A 21,788-nucleotide genomic window follows, 5' to 3' on the forward strand; every position below is an offset into this window, starting at 1 on the left:
CGTTGACATACAGTACTTGGATTTCCAGAAGGCATTTGACAAGGTGCCACATAAAAGGTAGTAGGAGCACATGGTGTAGGAAGTAACATATTAGCATGGATAAAAGATTGGTTGGCTGGCAGAAAACAGAGAGTATGCATAAATGGATCCTTTTCTGATTGGCAGGATGTGACGAGTGGAGTCCCACAGGGGTCTGTGGTAGGGCCTCAACTTTTTACAATTTATATCAATGACTTAGATGAGGGGAGTGATGGCATGGTAGCTAAATTTGCAGATAACACAAAGATAGGTAGAAAAGTTGTGAAGAGGACGTAAGGAGGTTGCAGACCGATATAGATAGGTTGAGTGAGTGGGCAAAAATCTGACAGATGAAATATAATGTGGGAAAGTGTGAAGTTGTTCACTTTGGCAGGAAGAATAAAAAAGCAGAATATTACTTAAACGGAGAGCGACTGCAGAATTCTGAGGTGCAGAGGGATCTAGGTGTTCTAGTGCATGAGTCACAAAAAGTTAGTATGCAGGTACAACAAGTCAGAAAGAAGGCTAATGGAATGCTATCCTTTATTACGAGAGGAATTGAAAATAAAAGTAAGGATGTTATGCTTTAGTTATAAACAGCATTGGTGAGACCACATCTCAAATACTGTGTGCAGTTTTGGTCTCCTTATTTAAGGAAGGATGTAAATGTGTTGGAGGTGGTTCAGAGTAAAGCCTGGCTCGAGTATAAAATTAAAACCCGACCTGGGCCCAACCCGACCACAGCCAACCCGAACCTCACCCAGGCCTGGGTCCTTCAATTATTTTTCATGCCCATTCCGACCCGAAAATATCAAACACTGGCCCGAAAATATCAAATATGTTATTAATACAGAAAAATTAAATCGCATCAAAATGTAGATTAAAAAGAAAACAAGACAAAACAAAACCTGACCACAGCCAACCCGAACCCGACCCGAACCAGGCCCGAATGCTGGACACCGAATATAGACCGGACCCAACCCGAACCCAACACATGTAGTCGGGTTTGGTTGGGATTGCGTCGGGTAGCCAGGCTTTAGTTCAGAGGTGGTTTACTGGATTGATACCTGAAATGAGCGAGTTGTCTTATGAGGAAAGGTTGGACAGACTGGACTTGTTTTCACTAGAGTTTAGAAGAGTGAGGGGAGACTTGATTGAAGTTTATAAAATCCCGAACGGTCTTGACAAGGTGCATGTGGAGAGAATGCTTCCTCTTGTGGGTGAGTCCAGAACTAGGGGGCACTGTTTTAAAATTAGGGGTCGCGCTTTTAGGACAGAGATGAGGAGAATTTTTTTATCTCAGAGGGTTGTGTGACTTTGGAACTCTCTGCCTTAGAAGGTGTTGGAGGTGGGGTCATTGAATATTTTTAAGGTGGAGGTAAATATTTTCTTGTTAGGCAAGGGAATCAAGAGTTATCGGGGTAGATGGGAGTGTGAAATTCGAAAGACAAACAGTTCAGCCATGGTCTTATTTAATGGCGGAGCAGGCTAGAGGGGCCAAATGGCCTACTTCTGCTCCTAAATCATATGCTCGTAACTGTGTTCAGGATGTTCTGGCATTAAATTTTGATGACCTTCTGTCAGTACAGGTGTACTTGAGCTAAGGTTGGTTTGCTGTTCCACTTTCTCTATTTTTACATATGTGAAGTCAGAAAATACATCTAATAGATACACCTTGAATCATTACCGTTAAGGAAATCAAACCACTAGAATATAAATATCTGCATTAGGGAAACAGACCTGATCATTCTATGATGATTTGTCTATGTGTTTACACAAATAAGCTTGTGCTGTCCCATTGGTGAAAATCACTTGTGGATATTGCCTGTTTAAAAAGTTTGCAGGAAATCTCAGTCAGGTGATTTTCAGCATCGCACTTTAGTTAATGCCTCATAATTGTAAACAACTTCTTTGGTTATTTTGCACTGTGTATTGCCTATGATAGTTCTGAAAGAATTTATTTTTAGTCTTACTACTTTTATGATCTACGTCGAGATCATCAACAAGCCAAAAAGAATTGAATCCACCGACTGATCCCAATTTAGGAAACAAAAAGCAAACGGACAAGATTTCACTTTTATAAATTTTACTTTAATATTCAGACCAAAACCAATATAAATTAAACATGACTAACAGTTAAATCACATGTGATCTGAAGGGTTACATGTTAATTATCAGATGCAACAAAGATAGTTCTCAGAAGTTCTCTGAGCTGGCCTATCAGCAAGGTGGCAATGAACTGTCACAAAGTTCTTCAAAATCAGGAACTTCCTCAGGTAGCTTTCCAAGTCTTGTCGTCCAGGATGTAGATACAGAAGTAATGATGTCCCGTCGATAGCGAGTGATGCAATCTTCCTTTTAATAGTTTGGTCTTGTCATCTCTTGAACATCCTCGGCTTTGCCCACAACAATCTTGATGGCGTGATTAAACTGATAACTCTTTAACTCACCGAAAACAGTTGCCGTAAGTCGTATTCGCTCCTGACTCTGGTCAGCTCCCAGAGTCCAATCTCCCCTGCTTGCAGCCTGTCTTTTTAAAAACAACTGCTTGCTATTTTCTTACACACACACACACACACACACACACAGCAGTCTATTTTCGTTCTGCTGATCTGTAATCTGAGCCTTGAATAGTCTGGTCACACATTTCTCACATGACTCTGTGACCTGTGCTTTAAAGTGGATAGGACTTCCCGGAACACCGAAGCTTTTAGTTTTGTTTTCTAGTAAATGACTATCTCAGAAAAAAAACACAAGCATTGAATCCAAACTCATAGCACATAACAGTTCATTTAGCAAGTCATCTCTTCAGATAATGGCCTGTAGATGCTCCTCCACCAGTCTCGCACCATGGACTCCATCACACTATGTTCATACAGTTTGACAAATCTTATTTTTGTGTTGAATCACTAACATCATGGTAGGATAGCATCAATCACTGGATACCTACTTCTGCGAATGAGTCAGACTCAGCCTACAGTCAATATCTTTCTTTGGCCTCCTTATCTCGAGAGACAATGGGTAAGCGCCTGGAGGTGGTCAGTGGTGTGTGGAGCAGCGCCTGGAGTGGCTATAAAGGCCAATTCTAGAGTGACAGGCTCTTCCACAGGTGCTGCAGAAAAATTTGATTGTCGGGGCTGTTACACAGTTGGCTCTTCCCTTGTGCCTCTGTCTTTTTTCCTGCCAACTGCTAAGTCTCTTCGACTCGCCACATTTTAGCCCCGCATTTATGGCTGTCGGCCAGCTCTGGCGAACGTCAATATACAGACCAAAATACTATATTTGAAAGAGTTATATTAACACAAACTGAAGTGTAATGGAAAAGTAAAGTGTCAGCAGGGGCTAAGTATGGGGAAGGAAAGTGCCGCCATGAACTGGTGAAGGCGGTGTGGGGGGTGGGGTTAAGGTGGTGGAGGAGACTGTCAACAAGAACTGGTGGAGGGGCAAAAGGAGAGTGCAGCTTAAGCTGGGATGGGCAGGAAGAAGACATGGATCTGCAGTTGGACAGGAAAGAGGAGTGCCAGCTTGAACTGAGGATGTACTGGCAAGAATGCCAGGTTGAATTAAGGAGAGACGAGGACAATATCATCTGGAACTGCAAGAATTGAAGGAAGGGATTGTGCTTCTGTAAATTGAATAGGGATTTGGATGAGGTAAAACATCTCTGTGAATTGGATACAGAGGGAATAGCATGTCTCTGTGTACTGGGAAGGGAAGGGTTGGGGACAAAAAAGCCCATTTTAACTCCAGGTGGGAAGCAGGTGGGCAGGGGCCAAGACAGACAGCAAATGATCTGAACTCATCAGCGTGAGGCCCTGATAATTTTTAACTCTCCAACCTCATTTGCATGGCTCCTTTCAATTGCCTGCCTTAAACTGGTGGGAAGCAGCAAAAGACAAGAGTGGAATGTCAGGTAGAGACCAAAGGAATGCTCCCTAGCACTCAAGAAAGTCCCAGGGATAGTGTGTAGGAGAACATCACAATTGGGAAGGAGAGGAGCACAGGATAGGGGAGCCTTAAACTTTTCATCTGGGACCCGAAGAAATGCTGCTGTAGTCCCAACTATTTTCTCTACGTTCACCTGGTGAGAAAACCACAACAGTTTCCCTGCTCAGCCACTGCTTGAAATCGTAATCAAAGCTCAGTCAACATATTTAGAGATGGACTCCAACAATCCAGATGCTGTAGGTTCAAGGGCACCCTAAACAGTATTAGGTTCCAGCTGCAAAACAGAATTTCTGGTTGATCTGTTTTTTGCTAATTGGGGTGATATGAAAATAGATCTGTCACTTTTTAGAATAAAAGGCTTTTCTTGCAGGGACTGAAACAAGAGTAGTATATCTTGATGGTCTGTCAAACTCTTTACAGAAGAGGTTTAGTTTAGTTTAGAGATACAGCACTGAAATAGGCCCTTCAGCCCACCGAGTCTGTGCCGACCATCAACCACCCATTTATACTAATCCTACATTCCTACCACATCCCCACCTGTCCCTATATTTCCCTACCACCTACCTATACTAGAGGTAATTTATAATGGCCAATTTACCTACCAACCTGCAAGTCTTTTGGTTTGTGGGAGGAAACCAGAGCACCTGGAGAAAACCCACACAGACACAGGGAGAACTTGCAAACTCCACACAGGCAGTACCCAGAATTGAACCCGGGTCGCTGGAGCTGTGAGGCTGCGGTGCTAACCACTGCGCCACTGTGCCGCCCTAGGCTTTTCCCTATTCTCATTCATAGCGCAAATCAGTATAATATGTGGACAGAGAAGCAATAATAATCCAGGTGACCACCTTACTGGCTGAGGAAGATGTGGTTCTGATCACTTCTTCTGACCCTCACTGTCAATTAACCCATCAGGATCAAACATTGTATATTTTCAAACTGAGGATGATAATTAAATTTGGCACTACATCCTGCATTGACATTTATTTTTCTGACCATGGTGTTTGCTATTTCAAATCCTAAAGTCCTCTTTTTCAGCTCAGTAGTCTGAATATTAGTCTCCATGTTAGCAAGGAAAGAATAGATTTAATGTTGGCTAACAACATTGAAACTTGTCTTTCCTTTATACTTGGGAATGGTACATTTAATTTTGAAAAGTTGTTTTTTGAACTTATCTTAGGGTTCACAGTAATCCAAAATTGAATGTAAAGGAAACAACTTTAAGGTTCAAAATAACTTTTTAAAGCTAGCTTCAAACAAATTTCATTTTGCAGACTGTATTCTGGATCAATCTGGTCCCCTCATGTTGGCAAATATCAATTTGTGTATAAACAAACTGAAAAAGAACTGACATTTTCTTGGAATAAGGGAACATTAATAAATGCTCATTATATTCCATTGCAAGCATATAGACCAACAAATCTAGAAGTGACAGGTTGGCAGATTGTTGACCAGAATTTTTAAGACAAGAACCAGAAGAACATTTTGTAAAGTTGCATTCTGATTTCAAGTTTCTTTTTGTAGATTTAATTTGGATCCAGAGAAAAAGTGCACAGACAGTGTGTTGTGGGAGTCCCTGGAGATCGCTCAGCTCAAACATGTGGTGAAAGCATTACCAGGAGGCTTAGGTAATATAGGAAAATAAATAATATGCAGGAGAAGCACAGGGAAGCCACTAACAAAATTTGTGCTTTCGTGATTGCTAATCCTCAACTATACTTTAGAATAAATGTTTTCTATCTGTTCTCCTTTGTTTCTGTAGATATTGTTTTTCTTTAAGAATATCATTTGATGAATATTTCAATTCATTGTACACAAACTTTCCAATAATTCATAAAATTGGTGTTAAAATGAGGTTTTACACATAATAAAAACATAAAGCAATTAATTTCAAAATAGCATCATTGATCTTATCTATAGAGTTGAATTTTGTATGTCTGTGTATCTTCATTAATGTCTTCATGTGTTTGTGTTATCCAGCCTCTCTCATAAGCTTGATCTTGGGCAAGATGTTTTGGCCTGGGTGTGAAGTTTATGTTTTGACATAGAGCTACAATTCTGTTAACATCAAGTATGAATGTGCAAACAATTATCCAGCTTTAGGTGTGTTTGACGGACAGAAAGCTGCGTGAGGGAAAGACAATGTTTGTGAGGGAGAGTGTGTGTGTTTCAGAGATAGAGCACAGGGAATGTGTGAGGGACAGAGAGAGTATGAGAAAGAGAGACAGTGGGCTGAATTTTATGCTTAACATGCCTGTTCCGTCATTGGGACCAGAACTTCAGGACCTGCTGCATGCAATTCAGTGGCGGCTGGTCAATCTAGCTTAATGAACAGTGACACCCAACCAGTTGCACGGTCAAAGTTGGGCCCGGAGGCTTCAGCAGGTGATAGTGCCATTTTTAAAGGGCTTTCAGCCCTGCATTGAACTCTGCATTCTGAAGGCCTGGGAGAGGAGGCGGTGACAGAAGAAACAGAAGAGAGTAGACCCCAGATGGCCCATGCTTCCCTGATGCCTCCCTCCAGGTGTTTTTTGCAGGCTGCAAAGGAGAGGAGACACATTTTGTTCCTGAGGGACTGAAGGAGGAGACCTGGGAGCCAAGCCAAGCAGGCCTGGCTCCGGATCGCAGAGGAGGTCAGCAGCTATGGGATGATGCCGCGGACATGGATCCAGTGCTACAAACAGCTCAATGACCTCATCTGGGCTGCGAAAGTGAGTATCTTTTAAGCCCTTCATCCTCTTGGACCTTGCATCTTGCGAAGCAGTGGGTGTGTTTGGAGGAGAGGGATCAACTCCCCAGACATGGGCAAAGGATCAGGGATGCAAGATGACTGACAGTGACATGGCGAGGTGACCCTGAAAAGAGGTCCCCTGTCATAGCACAATCTCACGAGGTCCCTGAAAAGGGAACACATGCAGAAGGCATTTGTGTGCCCCCATCAGTGGCAGCTGAACTTTCACCAGTGACTTCCCATTCTACATGTACTAATCCCAATGGCGAGAAGGCCATGGAGCTGGCTGGACCGCAGAATGCCACAGCATTGCGAACAGAGAGGCAGGAGCAACTTCCCAAGACAGTGAGTAAGGTCACCATGGGGCACAAGGCTGCATCTGCAGCAATGAAGCCACGCTGCTCATCAGGCATCCACAGGGGTCTGAAACGTAGCAGTGTGTGCTATGGCAGGAGGGAAGACCTTTTGTATGTCTCTGTTCTCTCATGCAGGTCAAGTGGTGCCAAATCAGACAGCCTCTTAGACCACAGGGGAGCCTCTGAGGGGGTGGAAGGAGCCTCAGAGGGTCCATTGTCACCACATACTCCTGCTCCCTCCACCAGCGCAGATACTCGCATGTCAGTGGGTTTGCATTCGAGTTTAGATCTGGGCACACAGCTGGTGAGTACATCACAAAAGCGCCCAAGCAGCTGATAGTGGCTGTGACAGCCCAGGCCTCAGAACGTCAGAGGTCTTTGGGGAGGCCAGGCCCATGCTGAGGCCCAGGCTCATGCCATGCCTCTGGTCCCGGCAGCAATGGGAAATGCTGAGCAAGAGATCAGGTAACATCTGGGAGAGATGCCAGAGGCAATGCATGCCCAAGCGCAGACGATGGAGAAGTCCAACCAGGTCTTGAGCTTGGCATTGTCTCTGACTGGTGCACGAAAGGCGTCCTCCGTTTGGCAGTTCTAATGGACAGCCACATCCAGCAGAGCAATCAGTGTCTGCAGGACATTCATGCAGACCTGCATACCCTCATCTTGACCATGGGTGCGGCAGCAGTGGCAAGGCGCGAAGGGGACATAGGACCTGCAGTCACCACCAGGTCCTCTGCTCTCTCAGGTCAGCAGGGAGGCAGGGGTCTGCCTTGCTAGGGAGAAGAAGCATCGCCTCCTCCTCTCAGGGTGCTCTTGGTATGGGCAGCTGCCCCCTGCCAGTGTCTGCCAGTGTCGCCAGATCCTCCTTCATCCCTGCTGATAGAGGGTGATGCAGCTTCTGTGCAGATGACCCTCAGCATGCCGGAGCCCTCCAGGCCTAGGGTTCCAGAAGATGGTCGCCAAAGTCATCCCTAGTTAAGGGACAACAAAGGCCAGCAGCCTGCCTCCACCTCAGCTGACAGCAAAGGGGGAGCCCCTCATAGGAGTTCAGGTAAGAGAATAAAGAAGTACACATAGAATCGCGGGCATATCACAAGTGATTATGTATTTCTCATGAAAATGGTAGGGTCTGCTGTGAATGTAAATAAATTGTTTCCATTAAGCATACACTACATCCTTTTCTCTTCCGTCAAGCCTTTGACCCTTCGCTGCAACCCAGCCTCTGTGAAGAGTCTGGAGGTGAAACAACGTACTGCGAGGGGTCAACTCTGAAGCCTGGCCAGCTCTGCACTGCGTAAAGGTTCAATCAGCCAGTGCATTGTGATGAAAGGAAGGAGACAACATGGCTGCATAAAGATAGGTCTTTATTGGTCAAGCTACAACTGGATCAAAAGGAAGCAAGAATATATAAGGGCACCGCGAGCCCCCCTTGCACGTATCTCATTGCCACTCTCCTGTTGTCCCTGGAGTCCTTCAGCTGGCATGGCTTGCCCATCTTCTCCCTCCGCATTCTCATCGTCCAAGGAGGCAGTCCGCTCCTCGGTTTCCTCATTACTCATCGGCTCCCCCCCAGGTTGTGCAGTGCACAGCAGATCATGACGATATGCGAGACCCACCGGACCAACCTCGGCAGGTGAAACTCATCTTCAGCAGACCAATGGCCTGTTCTATAATCACTCGCATTGTCCCGTGGAAGGTGTTGTATCTCTCCTCTGCATCCATGCATGGGTTCCTCACAGGTGTCAATAGCCATATCCTCAATGTATAGCCCTTGTCTCCAAGGATCCATCCCTGAAGGTGGGAGGGAGGCTGGAAAAGCTCTGGTACCTGGGACTGTCTCCAAATGTAGGCATTGTGACAACTTCCCAAGAAGCGTGCACAGACCTGCAGAATCTGTTTACAGCAGTCGCCGACGAATTGTACATTGTGGCAGTGGAAGCCTTTCCTGTTGATGAAGGCTGCTGGCTAGTGTTTAGGAGCCTTGATGGCCACATGCGTGCAGTCGAGACACCCTGCACCTGGGGAATCCTGCAATGGCCCCAAACCCGATGGCCCTCTCAGCCTGAGAGTTGGGATTCGTGTGGAAGCGCTCATAGTCACAGGCCCTCCTGAACAGGGCATTAGTGACCTCCTTGATGCACCAATGGGCCGCTGACTGTGAGATGCCACACATGTCCCCAGTGAATCTCTGGAATGATCCAAAAGTATAGAGGTTCAATGCCATAGTAGGTTTCAGGACCACTGGCATTACATTCCCACTAAGTCCCCTGGAACACAGTTCATCCTGCATCATTGCGCAAAGATTTGTGATGGCCTCCCTGAAGAGGTGCAGTTTTCGTTGGCACTGCATCTCAGACATCTGCAGGTAGTTGAGCCTGACCTGTAGACCCTCTCTGGCGGGTATCTCCTTCAGCATGGGCAGCTCCCTCTCTTGCCTCTGCGCCCTACTCCACCATCTGGAGGCCGCTGCTGACCCTCCTGTGCACTCATAGGTCATTGCAGTGCCACTGCAGGTACCTGGCTCTTGGTCCCACTCTGCTGCATCTCGCCTTCAACAGGGTCCCCAAAGCCTGGATGAAGGAGACCCATGATAGGTGCCCTCTCCCTACCAGCAGTATCTTCCCCTCCAGCATTGACCCCCTTGCAATGGCATCCCCCAGCTCAGACAGCCTTCCCCTCACTCCTCACGCAATGAGCAATGCCCTCCCTTTGTTAACCTGCCAGGCCCTCGATGGTTTCCCTCTCGATGGTCTTCACTAGCAGGCAGCCATGCCCTCCCATCTCCATGTTACCTCCTTGAAGGAGGCGAGCCTCTGAAACCTGGTGAAACCCATGCACCATTTGTAAAATGTAATTCCAACTATAAATCGCTTTAAATTGACCTCTCATGTATCTTAATTACCTGCCTGCCACATCACCATTGGAACATCACCTTCCATATTTGCCATCATTAAAATTGGGATGGGATGTCACAACGTCGCACTTCCTATCCGAAGTGTCCCATCTCGATTCTATGTCCCCCGCAACACCTCCGTTCCCGTCCACATCATTCCCATAATATTCAGCCCATTATGAGAGAGTGAGAAATTCATCTTGGCAGGTAGTGCAAAATGGCCACCAGCAAATTGGCAACCCATTTTACAGTCTGCCTGATTTTCTTTTCCATTGAAGTCAATCAAAAAGAAAATTGGGTGGAGAAGTGCAAAATGAGCTGTCAAATCATTCCTGTCCATTTTGGGCACAAGATGAATTCATCTCCACAACGTCACAGACTGAATCAGTCATTATAACAGTAATTATGTAAGTGTTTTTCCCAGACGATTTCAAAGCCAGCTGCAGCATGTTTGAACAAGAAAAATCTATTTTCAAGTTTTTATTTTTAGTTCAGAGTGAGAGAGGTTGCACAGTGAAAGGCTAAATAGTTGCTGCACCTGCCTTTGTAATGTATGAGAATCCAAAAATGACTGGTTCACAGAACAGATTTGTTTACCCAGTTAGGTTATTTTTGTTTATCTGCCGACTTCCACTGGATGAGGAAAAAATAATTCAGTTATTTTAGGAAGCAATCACTTGCTTCACTATATCTAAGCAGAATCCTTACAAACCTCAAGGTGTACACCCTTCCCATTTCTACACCCTAATACTCCACTTTGGCACCTCTACTTCCTCCTGATCCCTGATCTTCCACTCCCTTTCAAACTGGGTCTCTCGACCCCTCTACTTCTCCCCAGCCACTTTGTTCCACATTTCTGTCACCTCCCAGACAGCCTCTCTTGTCTAGTTGCAATACATAGCTCCAACCTAGTGCATGTTGATGTATATCCTAGCTTCTAAAAAAGATAATGGAGTACATTGGTAAATGAACATAAAAGGTTGTTGGTTTATGGTTTTCAGAGGGAAATGGATGGAATCATGGCATTTGATTTCCAAAACACTGGCAAAGTTCCAGAATGCATATAATAATGAAAATTTGTTGATTAAGTCATCTTGATAATACATTGTGTGTTACATGGCATATCACAATGTTACAAAATGGCACAGCCTCTGACTCTCTAAGAACCAAGAGTTTTGTTAATTCATTTAAAAGTTTTAAGAGCATCTGTTACATTTCAGTTCAAATGGTGAAAAAAAAACAAGAAAAATTATTTCATGCCGAGGTAAATGACAGGTTAATCTCAATTAGTGAGTGAAGTAAACAGTTTTTTTTAATTCTTTCATGGGATGTGGGCATCACTGACTAGGTCAGCATTTATTGCCCATCCCTAATTGCCCTTGAGGAGGTGATGGTGAGCCGCTTTTTTACTGCAGTCCATGTGGTGTAGGTACACCCACAGTGCTGTTAGGAAGGGTGTTCCAGGATTTTGGCCCTGCAATAATGAAGGAACAGCGATATAGTTCCAAGTCAGGAAAGTGTCTAGCTTGGAGGGGAACTTGCAGGTGGCGGTATTCCCATGCATCTGCTGTCCTTGTCCTTCTGGGAGGTAAAAGTCACAGGTTTGGAAGGTGCTGTCAAAGGAGCCTTGGTGATTTGCTGCAGTGCATCTTGTAGATGGTACACAATGCTGCCACTGTACGTCAGTGGTGGAGGGAGTGAATGTTGAAAGTGGTGGATGGGGTGCCAATCATGAGGGCGGCATTATCCTGTATGGTGTTGAGCTTCTTCAGTGTTGTTGGAGCTGCACCCATCTAGGCAAGTGGAGAATATTCCATCACACTCCTGACTTGTACCTTGTAGATGGTGGACAGGCTTTGGGGAGTCAGGAGGTGAGTTACTCATCGCAGAATTCCCAGCCTCTGACCTGCCCTTATAGCCACAGTATTTATATGGCTAGTCCAGTTCAATTTCTGGTCAATGGTAACCCCCAATATTGATAGTGGGGGATTCAGCGATTGTAATGCCATTGAATGTCAAGCGGCGATGGTTAGATTCTCTCTTGTTGGAGATGGTCATTGCCTGGCACTTGTGTGGCGCGAATGTAACTTGCCACTTATCAGCCCGAGCCTGAATGTTGACCAGGCCTTACTGCATAGGGAGACGGACTGCTTCAGATGGAGGGAAGGTCATTGATGAAGCTGCTGAAAATAGTTAAGCCGAGGACACTACCCTGAGAAACTACTGCGGTGATGTTCTGAGACTGAGATGATTGGTATCCAACAACCACAACCATCTTCCTTTGTGCTAGGTATGACTCCAATCAGCGGAAATTTTCGCCCTGATTTCCATTGACTCCAGTTTTTCCAGGGCTCCTTGATGCCATAGCTCGGTTAAATGCTGCCTTGATGTCAAGTGCAATAACTCTCACCTCACCTCTTGAGTTCAGCTCTTTGTCCATGTTTGGACCAAGGCTTAATGAGGTCAGGAGTCAAGAGGTCCTGGTGGAACCCAAACTGAGCATCAGTGAGCAGTTTATTGCTGAGCAAGTGCTACTTGATTTACGTGCAGCCTAAAGTTTGCAAGTGTTTGGCAATCCACAAAGTTCTCTTAATTAATACTAAATAATTCATGATTGACCTCAGGACCTATTTATACCTCCACTCCAAGGGGAGTGGCCACAAAGGAACTGGCCAAATTAGTAGGTAGACATTACATTAATGCTGCAGACTCCAGATTACCTGTGATAAATACCATAGAGACGAGCTCGTGGCTATAAAATATCACACCCCATAAATTCAGTGCAGTGAAACTTCACTGGGAGCTTACAGTGCAGATGAGATAAGTGGGGAGAATTTTAACCCCCAAAAATGGATGGGTTTGAGTTGGTTAGGAAGCAAAAATTTCAAAAAGAAAATCACAAACCTGATCCCCTCAAACCCACTCATTTCTGGTTTTAACAGAGGCAGGCCAGGAGCTGGGAGACCAACTTACTCCCAGGAGGTGGGTCACTTATCTAAATATTTCAACAAGGTTGTATGCCTCAGATTTTATTTCTGTGTTCCAGCTTTAACACTGGCCAGCTGGGTTTCATAAGTCTCAGGAAATCTGGCACCTAAAAGGAGGAGAAGGATTGCTGCATGGAAGAGCTTTTCCAGTACTGTTTGTGCACCATTAAGAGCACGAGTGCTCCTCCTTAGCCCACCAAAGAAATCTGTTAACCTCCCCAGTTATTGGATCCTCTCCAACAACCACCCCACCCCCCACCCCCCCCCCACCCCCGGCCCCACCACCAAAATGACAATCCAATGTGCTCCCAATATTCTCCCTGGCCCATAATCGCCTCCCGTCCCACTCTGCTCTGCTCCCCTGCCCTTGATCTTCTTTCCAAATGTCTCCAGCCCCTTTATGATCTTCAACTTTCCTCCCCAGGCCCGCATCGAAATCCCACAAGCTGCACATCCCGTTCCCCCACCCCCACCTAATCTCAATTGCAGCCTGGAGGCCAACCCACTTGAGCCAGCCAGCCAGCCCCTCAATTTGGCTGGCTGCAGCCAGGACACAGTAAAAAATGATAATCAGGTCCTGCCATTAAATTCAACAAGCTGAGGAAAACCTGTACATCCAGATTTCCTGACCACAAGACTGCACCACCCCACCCCACCCCACCCCACCTAACAACCTGATGAATATCAGGTCATGGTGTGGGAAAAACATCATAGAAATACAATCAAAAGGGGTTCGCTGCCAACATCACCTTTTTTTTGCTATGCACCACCTATTCATTTAAATACACAGGTCCTTTTAAATTTTTTGCCCAGCTGTGCACAAATGGTAACTTAAAGGGGCCAACTTGTGCTCAGCCAATGCAGGAACTTCTGGGTTGTTGCGTGCAGCTGAACAGTTTAGAGGGAACATTGATCACTACCTGAGTCAGATAGGTCAGGAATCTCTCTGATTTAACTGTTGGTCTTTTCTGAATAAGCTGATCTCTGCTAAGGCAGAGATGGGAGTAGTATGATTGGCTTCTAATTCCAGGAGTTCTGCTTCTGGCAGCCATGCAGTAACCTCAGTTGGAAATTGCATATGTCCAACATCAGATGAGAACAGGACAAACTTACCAGTGGTACCAGTTTTGGTTAAAGTCTACGGATACAGGCAGACAATCTAGCAGAAGAGTAGGAACCTCTTGATCTTTTGTATGGAATATAGAAGTTTACATGTTGCAGTTTAGGTGAAACTTACCTGTCACCTCAATGATTATCATGGTTCCTAATTTATTTTTTCACCTTTGAATGGTAGATGCAATAGTTACTGAAGGAGGAGAAAACTTTAGCTTGGGTCAGCGTCAACTGTTTTGCTTGGCGAGAGCATTTGTGCGCAAGAGTAGCGTGCTGATCATGGATGAAGCCACAGCCTCGATAGACATGGCAACAGTAAGTATCAAGGTTCAGCTTTCACTGACAGATATTTCATTGTGTGTCATCACCCCAACCCTGAAAATTCCAGTCTTCCACCATAACTTTGGCACGGTATCAGCAAATGGCGTAAAGAGGTCAGTCAGTTTAACATCTTTCATAGGAAAATTTAGTTGCTTTATTAAGGATGAAATTACCACATATCTAAATGAATAGAAAATAATTAAATGTAGCCAGTACGGATTTCATAAGGGACACTTGTGCTTGACAACCCTCAAAATCCGTGAGGAAGTAACAGACATGGTAGCTAGGACAACTGCAATTAATGTAGTGTGTATGGACTTTGAGTGCCTTTGACATAGGTGATTGTTGGAGAAGTTTAAAGGGTCTGGAATTAAGGGAGAAATAGCAAACTAGATTAAAAATTGGTTATTAGAGAGAAAGCAGCTAGTCAGAGTTAAGGACAGTTTTCAGAGTGGTTGGAAGTGGGTAATAGTGTCCCGCAGTGTTCAGTCCAGGAGTCATTTGCTTTCACTGTCTGTTTCAATTATTTGCAAATAGGCCTAGAGGGAGTGATATTGAAATGAGTAAATTATAAATTAGGAGGTTTAGTTAATTCTTTAGATGACCAAAGAAAATTGCAAAAGGATAATGCCAAGAAGGGGGAGTGAACTAAAAAGTGCCAGATGGAGATCAATGCAAGTTTGAGGTGACATTTTGGTAAAAGAAATAACAGTAGAAATGATACTCAATGAAAGCAATCTCAGTGGCGTAGAAGAGCACAGGTTCACAGGATATTAAAGGTTGCACCTAAACTTGATAAGGCTGTGAAGAAAACTATTAAAATTCTAGGTTACATCTCAAGAGATAGAAAATATAAAAGCCAAGAGATAATGATGAGCCTGTATAAAATCTTAATAAAACCTTAGAATACCATATGCAGTTTTGGGCTCCACGCTATAAGAAAGGTATTGAAGCTTTAGAAGGAATACAACATAGATTTATTAGGATGTGATCAATGTTGTATGCTGGTTAGATGCCAGCAATTCAGAGATGAAGCATAGCTTGCAAAGACAATTGTCCTCAGATATTTCCAGGTAGATGAGCATCGGTCATATACGTAGTGTAAGATTTGGTCCAGGATCCACAGATCAAAGGATCAAAGTCATAGGTGGCTTTAAAGTAGTTTATGAAGAAGCAACAGTTTAGGTATGATACAAAGCTAAATAAACAGAAAAGAGGTACGACTCATAACAGTTGAGAACAGTTTACTGGTCCCAGATCATGCGATCCGATGGCGGAAGCAGAGGAATGCTGAACTCTGCAGCTGGCAGTGGCAGTCTCCTCAGAATTGTTTATGGGTGCCTGATTGGACAAATGGACTGACAGATGAAGGAGAGTGATGCTGATCTCTGGAACTGGTGGTGGCAGTTTCTTCTGCTCTTGGTCTTCTTGAGTTAACCAGGGTTTTATGCCAAAGCCAGCATAGATGCATCCAGAAAGCTTTCCTTTGTCCAATGTTTTCTTGAGCTAACCATGGTGTTAGGTGAGAGCCAGCATGGATCCACCTCGGAAAGCTCTTTTCCAACCAAAGTGTTTTTTCCCTCCTAACTGCCCATTCGTATACCTTATTTCTAGATTACTGGTGGCTGTCTCATGGCAACCACTTATTCAATTGTCCAATTAGCAAGGGACAGATAACCAAGGTATTCTCCTATTTCAATCTGCCAGCCCATGAAGTCATCTCCTGGATCATCTCTTGCTAGGATATCCTGTTAACCTTACTCAGACAGGTGGTCTAGATATGGAGCAGGAGATCCCACTTTATCAGGCTTAAGAATGTCTTCTATCATATAGTCATGCTATAGTAATGTCATTGGCAGAGATAACAGGCCTGTGTCCTGTGTCAGTGGCAGGCTGCTATAAAATCTTTCTTAACAAAGGGGAGAGAAGGAGAGAGAGAGAGCTATTTCTATACTATTCAATTAATTTAAGATTTCATAATTCATTAGACATCCATCTCTTACAATAGTTGCATGCACAAGGAAAGGTGCATATAGTCACCTCTGACACAAATGAATCTGCTTCGCATCCCTCCTTTAATAATCTTCTACCTTCAAAACAACTTAACCACAGAAGAACATCCATTGTAATTCCTATATTCAGAACTTAGATTTTAGCATTTCAAAATACAGCTTTAACTATTCAAATATCAAAGGCCATAACATTATCATCCATTTTATTTAGGTGACTTGTATACACAATGTATTCCCAGTATTCTATGATGACTCACTTCATTGCATTACCATGAAATTTAATTGACACCCTCAAACATTTTTTTCTGAATTTTCATATACTGATTTCACCCCAAATGTGACCAACATTTAGATACAGATAATGAGTGTAGCATTCAATGTCAGTCAGTTGGCAGGAAAAGCCTGTTAGGAGCTAGGAATGCTCTCTATTTGCCTGGATGAGTGTGGCTCCAACAACATGCAGGAAGCTCAGCAATATCCAGGACAAAGCAATCTGCTTGATCAACACCCCATTCATCACCTTAAACATTTACTCCCTTCACCACCGACACACAGTGGCAGCAGTGTGTATCATCTACAAGGGGGCACTGCAGCAATTCACCAGGCATCCTTCATCAGGACCTTTCAAACCCACAACCTCTTCCTCTTTTAAGGACAAGGACAGCAGATGTGTGGGAACGCCACCATCTGCAAGTTCCCTGCCAAGCTACACACCATCCTGACTTGGAAATATATCACCATTCCTTCACTGTCGGTGGATCAAAATCATGGAACTCCCTCCCTAGCAGCACTGTGCGTATACCTGCACCAGATGGTCTGCAGCGGTTCAAGAAGGCAGCTCTTCACCACCATCTCGAGGGCATTTAGGGATGGGTTACAAATGCTGGCCTTGCCAGCAATGCCCACATCTCATGTAACAAATTTTAAAAAAGAGGGCAGAGTGTAAACTCCTGGACCAGACTGGAAGTAGAAAAGTTGTTGTATGAAGATACGTAAGTCTGCACCACAACCTGGGACTGAATTTCCTATCAGTGGGACTATCTTTTTATCTCTCACTTGCCCCACAATCACTTCCAGAGTTGTATCAGAAAATTGGGGGACTATGGATGACAACATACCGCATGCTATCTCAGTAATAAGCTCTCCACTGAGCACGTTTGAAAAGTGCATTTTCACTTTAAGGGTTGCAGCTTATCTTTAAGTGGTGGAAGGCCCGCTGCATTTCACATCTTCACGAAGGACAAACTACCTATAAGAAGCCATTTAATGCTAGCAGCTCACCATGGGAATTGATCACATCTTCCGTCAACATCACTGGGTGGGCAAAAGATGGCTCCACCCACCCAATATACATATATGAAAAATCACCCCTATACATGTACTTACCCACTGATGCTCTATGGTACTTAGATTGCTGAGGAAGATAAAAAAATCGGGACACATCTTATATAGTATTATTTCTGTTGAGAAAATGGGTGGGAGTGGTTTGATTCATTGTTGGGGAATGTGTCCATGGTTGTGCCCTGTTTTGTATTATTTACTGTGTGAAATGTGCATCAAGCTGAGCCTTAGGCTGTATTTTTCACTGCAAATACAACATCAGAGGCAAGTGGTTTCCCTTTGCATCACACCAATATGTTGTGATGTAAACCTAGAGTCAAACCCTGTCCTGAAGCAAAGTGAGCTATCTTTCTCCATAGGGTCTCACTTAGTTTAGATTGGAGTTAAGTTGGGTATAAAAGCAACTGGAGAAAAGGAGAGCAAAATAGCAGTTACAAATTGGGTAATGTAATGCACAGTTAAAAAAAAACTATAATATGGGGATGATGGGCACTGTAGTTATTGGTATGTGTTGATATGTAGAATTTGTTGGAAAAGGAACTAATATTGATATTTTTTGTAGGAAAATATTTTACAGAAAGTTGTGATGACAGCCTTTGCAGATCGGACAGTGGTGACCATCGCTGTAAGTATTACCTGCTTAATTGGTTTCACCTTCCACTAGGACTTGGAATGGTCACAGAGTTTCCAGGTTCTTGGGTGCCATTAATTGTAGATGAAGCAGGAGCTTGAACGACAGTATTTTTAAAGGAAGAAATGATTTTTTCCAAGGAATTTGAGTTGCACAGGACACTGAATGCTCACTCTTTAGTAGACTGATATGAGTAGTGAATTCATTCTTGGGATATGGGCATCACTGACAAGGCTGACCATATTTTACCCATGAGAAAGTGGTGGCCCACCTTCTTGAACCACTAGTAGTGGTTTGACACAACTGCCACTTGAGATTACAATTAAGTGTAAACAATACTGAAGTGGGACCAGACTGTTATATAGGCTAGACTGAGTAAGGACAGTACTGAACCAGGTGGGTTAATCTCACAGCCACATAGTCAGTTTTACTGATTATCTTTTCTTTAAACTGTATTCAAATTCTCAAACTGCCATGATGTGAGTGGGACAGAATTGAGCTCAGCTTTTATGGATTACAAGTGCAGTAACATAACCATTACACTACCATACCCAGAACAACAAAATAAACTGTATTAGTGTGTTTCAGATAGGCAATCAGTTAGAATAATGGGGGTGAGCAAAGTGGAGAATTTGCTTTAATTAATGGGGGCTGTAGCCAATTTTCCATGGTGTGGCAGTTAAAATTTCCCATCCCAATCTGGACAAGTGCAATTTGAAATTAGAGGCAGCAAGGATACCCACCCAAAGCTCTTTCTTAAATATACAGATCAGGCTCCGATGGCATCATGCAAGACCTGCTGCTGGCAGTGGCCACAGCCAGCAGAGACCCAGCAAGGCAAGTTTCCAGTAATTTTTACAGATTCCCTTGTGGGCTGGAAGAGCAGAAATGTTCCTGCAGGTCCCACAAGGGAACCTTGGGCCTCTGATGCCCTGGATTCCCCCAGCCCCAACCACCATTCCCCGACTTTTGTCAGGGACCATTTCCCTAGGATCCTAGCGCCGGCCTTCTGCCACCCAGTTTCAATGGCCAGGCATTAGTTTCCTGCTAAGTTCCCAGCCCTTTTGACTGGGAAGTCAGAAAGCAGCATACTAATGAGAACAGGCCATTACAATTGGCTGTGTCGGCCAGCTGCCAGTTGCAGATAGCCACCCTGCTTGCTTTGCCATGTTCCTGCCCAAGAATTAAGAGTCCCATGTGTATGGCAGATCTTAATGTCATGCCATAACACTGTAGAAGAGAATGGTGGAATGTTTTGCGGAAGATGTGTAGGGGTGGTTTGTAACTGGTATGATGTAAACTTTAGAGAAAAGTAAATTTTAGAAAGAGGAACAAATAAAGGTGGAAGCTCATGTTTGAGGGGAAATCCTTTTTTGGGGTGGCACAGTGGCGCAGTGGTTAGCACCGCAGCCTCACAGCTCCAGGGACCCGGGTTCAATTCTGGGTACTGCCTGTGCGGAGTTTGCAAGTTTTCCCGATGACCGCGTGGGTTTTCGCTGGGTGCTCCGGTTTCCTCCCACCACCAAAGACTTGCAGGTGATAGGTAAATTGGCCATTGTAAATTGCCCCTAGTGTAGGTAGGGAATATGGGATTAATGTAGGGTTAGTATAAATGGGTGGTTGTTGGTCGGCACAGACTCGGTGGGCCGAAGGGCCTGTTTCAATGCTGTAACTCTAAATAAATTAAATAAATAAAATAAAAAATAAATAGAATAGTGGATTGGAGATTAGGCCTTTATTTACAAGGGGTCAAAAGTTTGATTATTCTGCAATAAATGCTGATGTTGGAGTTTCAATCAACAGAGAAATTAGGGCAGGTCTGTCATAGAGATTCAGCATGGTACATGATTGGAAGGTGAGAAATATTGCTGTGATCTAACTGAATAGCAGCTTAGGCGCAAGGAGTTGAATGATCTACAGCTTTTCCTATGTACTTGTGTTACAGGAGCGTTTGAGTAACTGTTAACTAACTGTTGGTTTGTAAATGTCGCAGTTGGTTAAAATGAGTTTGATGATTGGAAAAGCAAAACCAGTGAAGATGAATGTTATAAATGGGGTGAATTAAAATTGTAATGATGCAGAATTCTGACTTGATATTTCACAATGGTTGAGTGGGATAGGAGAAAGTACAATCAATGTATTGGTAACAATGTATTGTGAGCTATTAAGGCAGTAGATATTATGGAAGCTTTTTATGACCTGGTTCACTTCAGGCTTGTGTGAAATATTTATTTACCTTTTTTTTGTAGCACCGGGTTTCACTAATTCTGGATGCAGATCAGATTATAGTCCTGTCAGAGGGCACAGTAGCAGAAAATGATACCGTATCTAATTTACTGAGCAAGAACAGCACATTTGCCTACTTAGTGAAGTCCAATAAGTAGAGATGGTCGCAAATTGGCCTCCTGGGTTTGTATGGGAATGGTGTGTTACCCCTCACACAACTAGAGTTGTATTCTGCTTTCACACTAACACAGGCTGTGTTTTATTTTTCAGCATTGAGTGGCTAACCAAGTTTCATACTTTTCAAAAGGTATCCAGATTTGCAGTGAATAACGCTAATGGGTGTTTCTGTTTTTCAGCATCGGGTACATACCATTTTGAATGCAGACTTGGTGATTGTGATGAAACGAGGAATTATCCTGGAATACGACACTCCCAGCATACTCTTGGAACAAAGGGACGGAATCTTTGCCTCTTTTGTGCAGGCAGATAAATGATACATAGCAATAGTTGCATTCTAGAGTTGCTTTTGTAATTTCATTTGATCTGTAAATAAAATTGGCACATTTCTTATGCTTGTGTTGCAGTGGGCTAGGTTGTTCACCACCATCACATCAAAATGTTAAGTCACACCATAACTTTCACAATTTAATACAAATGGATTACTACACAATTCATACCTACACTCTATATTAGCACCAAACTATTCAAACATCAAACAAAAAAAATTCTATATTACCATTGTTTAAAAGAATTCCATAATTGTCCAAACCCAGTTCCTTCACTATATAGCTAATGCACATAACTAGCATTTCATACCATATAAATCCAAACAATCATAATTCCCAATTTAGATCAGCAAAATTCTACAGTAAACTTAAATTTACTCTGTAAATATTCCATCTCACAATACATTGGAAACACACCCCATGTAAGTCATACACAAAACTAAAAACCTCAAATACATAAACAATTACATATACAGTCACAACAGTTTTAGTCTGTGTTCTCTGTTCAATGTTACATAGCACTGTTGGCTACTTGTATAAAAACAAGGTCTTGGTAGCAAATCTTCTTCACCTGTGATGCATTTCCACACAGCAGTAAAGAATACATTTCTCATACTTCAGAAACACTTGTTCTACCTGACCTTTAACTCAAACCATCTAATTGCATTGGTTATGCTATTTGTTGTTACTCAGGCAGAATGCAAA

The 21,788-nt window shown here is 43.6% G+C and overlaps 1 protein-coding gene across 1 annotated transcript in view; it reads left to right on the plus strand.

The window, feature by feature from the left end:
• The window catches only part of abcc8 (ATP-binding cassette, sub-family C (CFTR/MRP), member 8), a 333,471-nt gene extending 312,400 nt beyond the window's left edge, over nucleotides 1-21,071 (plus strand). Inside the window, exons 36-39 of the mRNA XM_068046867.1 lie at nucleotides 5,491-5,594; nucleotides 14,228-14,361; nucleotides 18,283-18,345; nucleotides 20,934-21,071. Of these exons, the coding sequence (XP_067902968.1) occupies nucleotides 5,491-5,594; nucleotides 14,228-14,361; nucleotides 18,283-18,345; nucleotides 20,934-21,071 (439 nt within the window). The remainder of the gene's footprint in view (nucleotides 1-5,490; nucleotides 5,595-14,227; nucleotides 14,362-18,282; nucleotides 18,346-20,933) is intronic.
• The last annotated feature ends 717 nt before the right edge of the window (nucleotides 21,072-21,788 follow it).

This window comes from Heterodontus francisci, chromosome 14 (genome assembly GCF_036365525.1).
Source record: "Heterodontus francisci isolate sHetFra1 chromosome 14, sHetFra1.hap1, whole genome shotgun sequence".
Lineage (NCBI taxonomy): Eukaryota > Metazoa > Chordata > Chondrichthyes > Heterodontiformes > Heterodontidae > Heterodontus > Heterodontus francisci.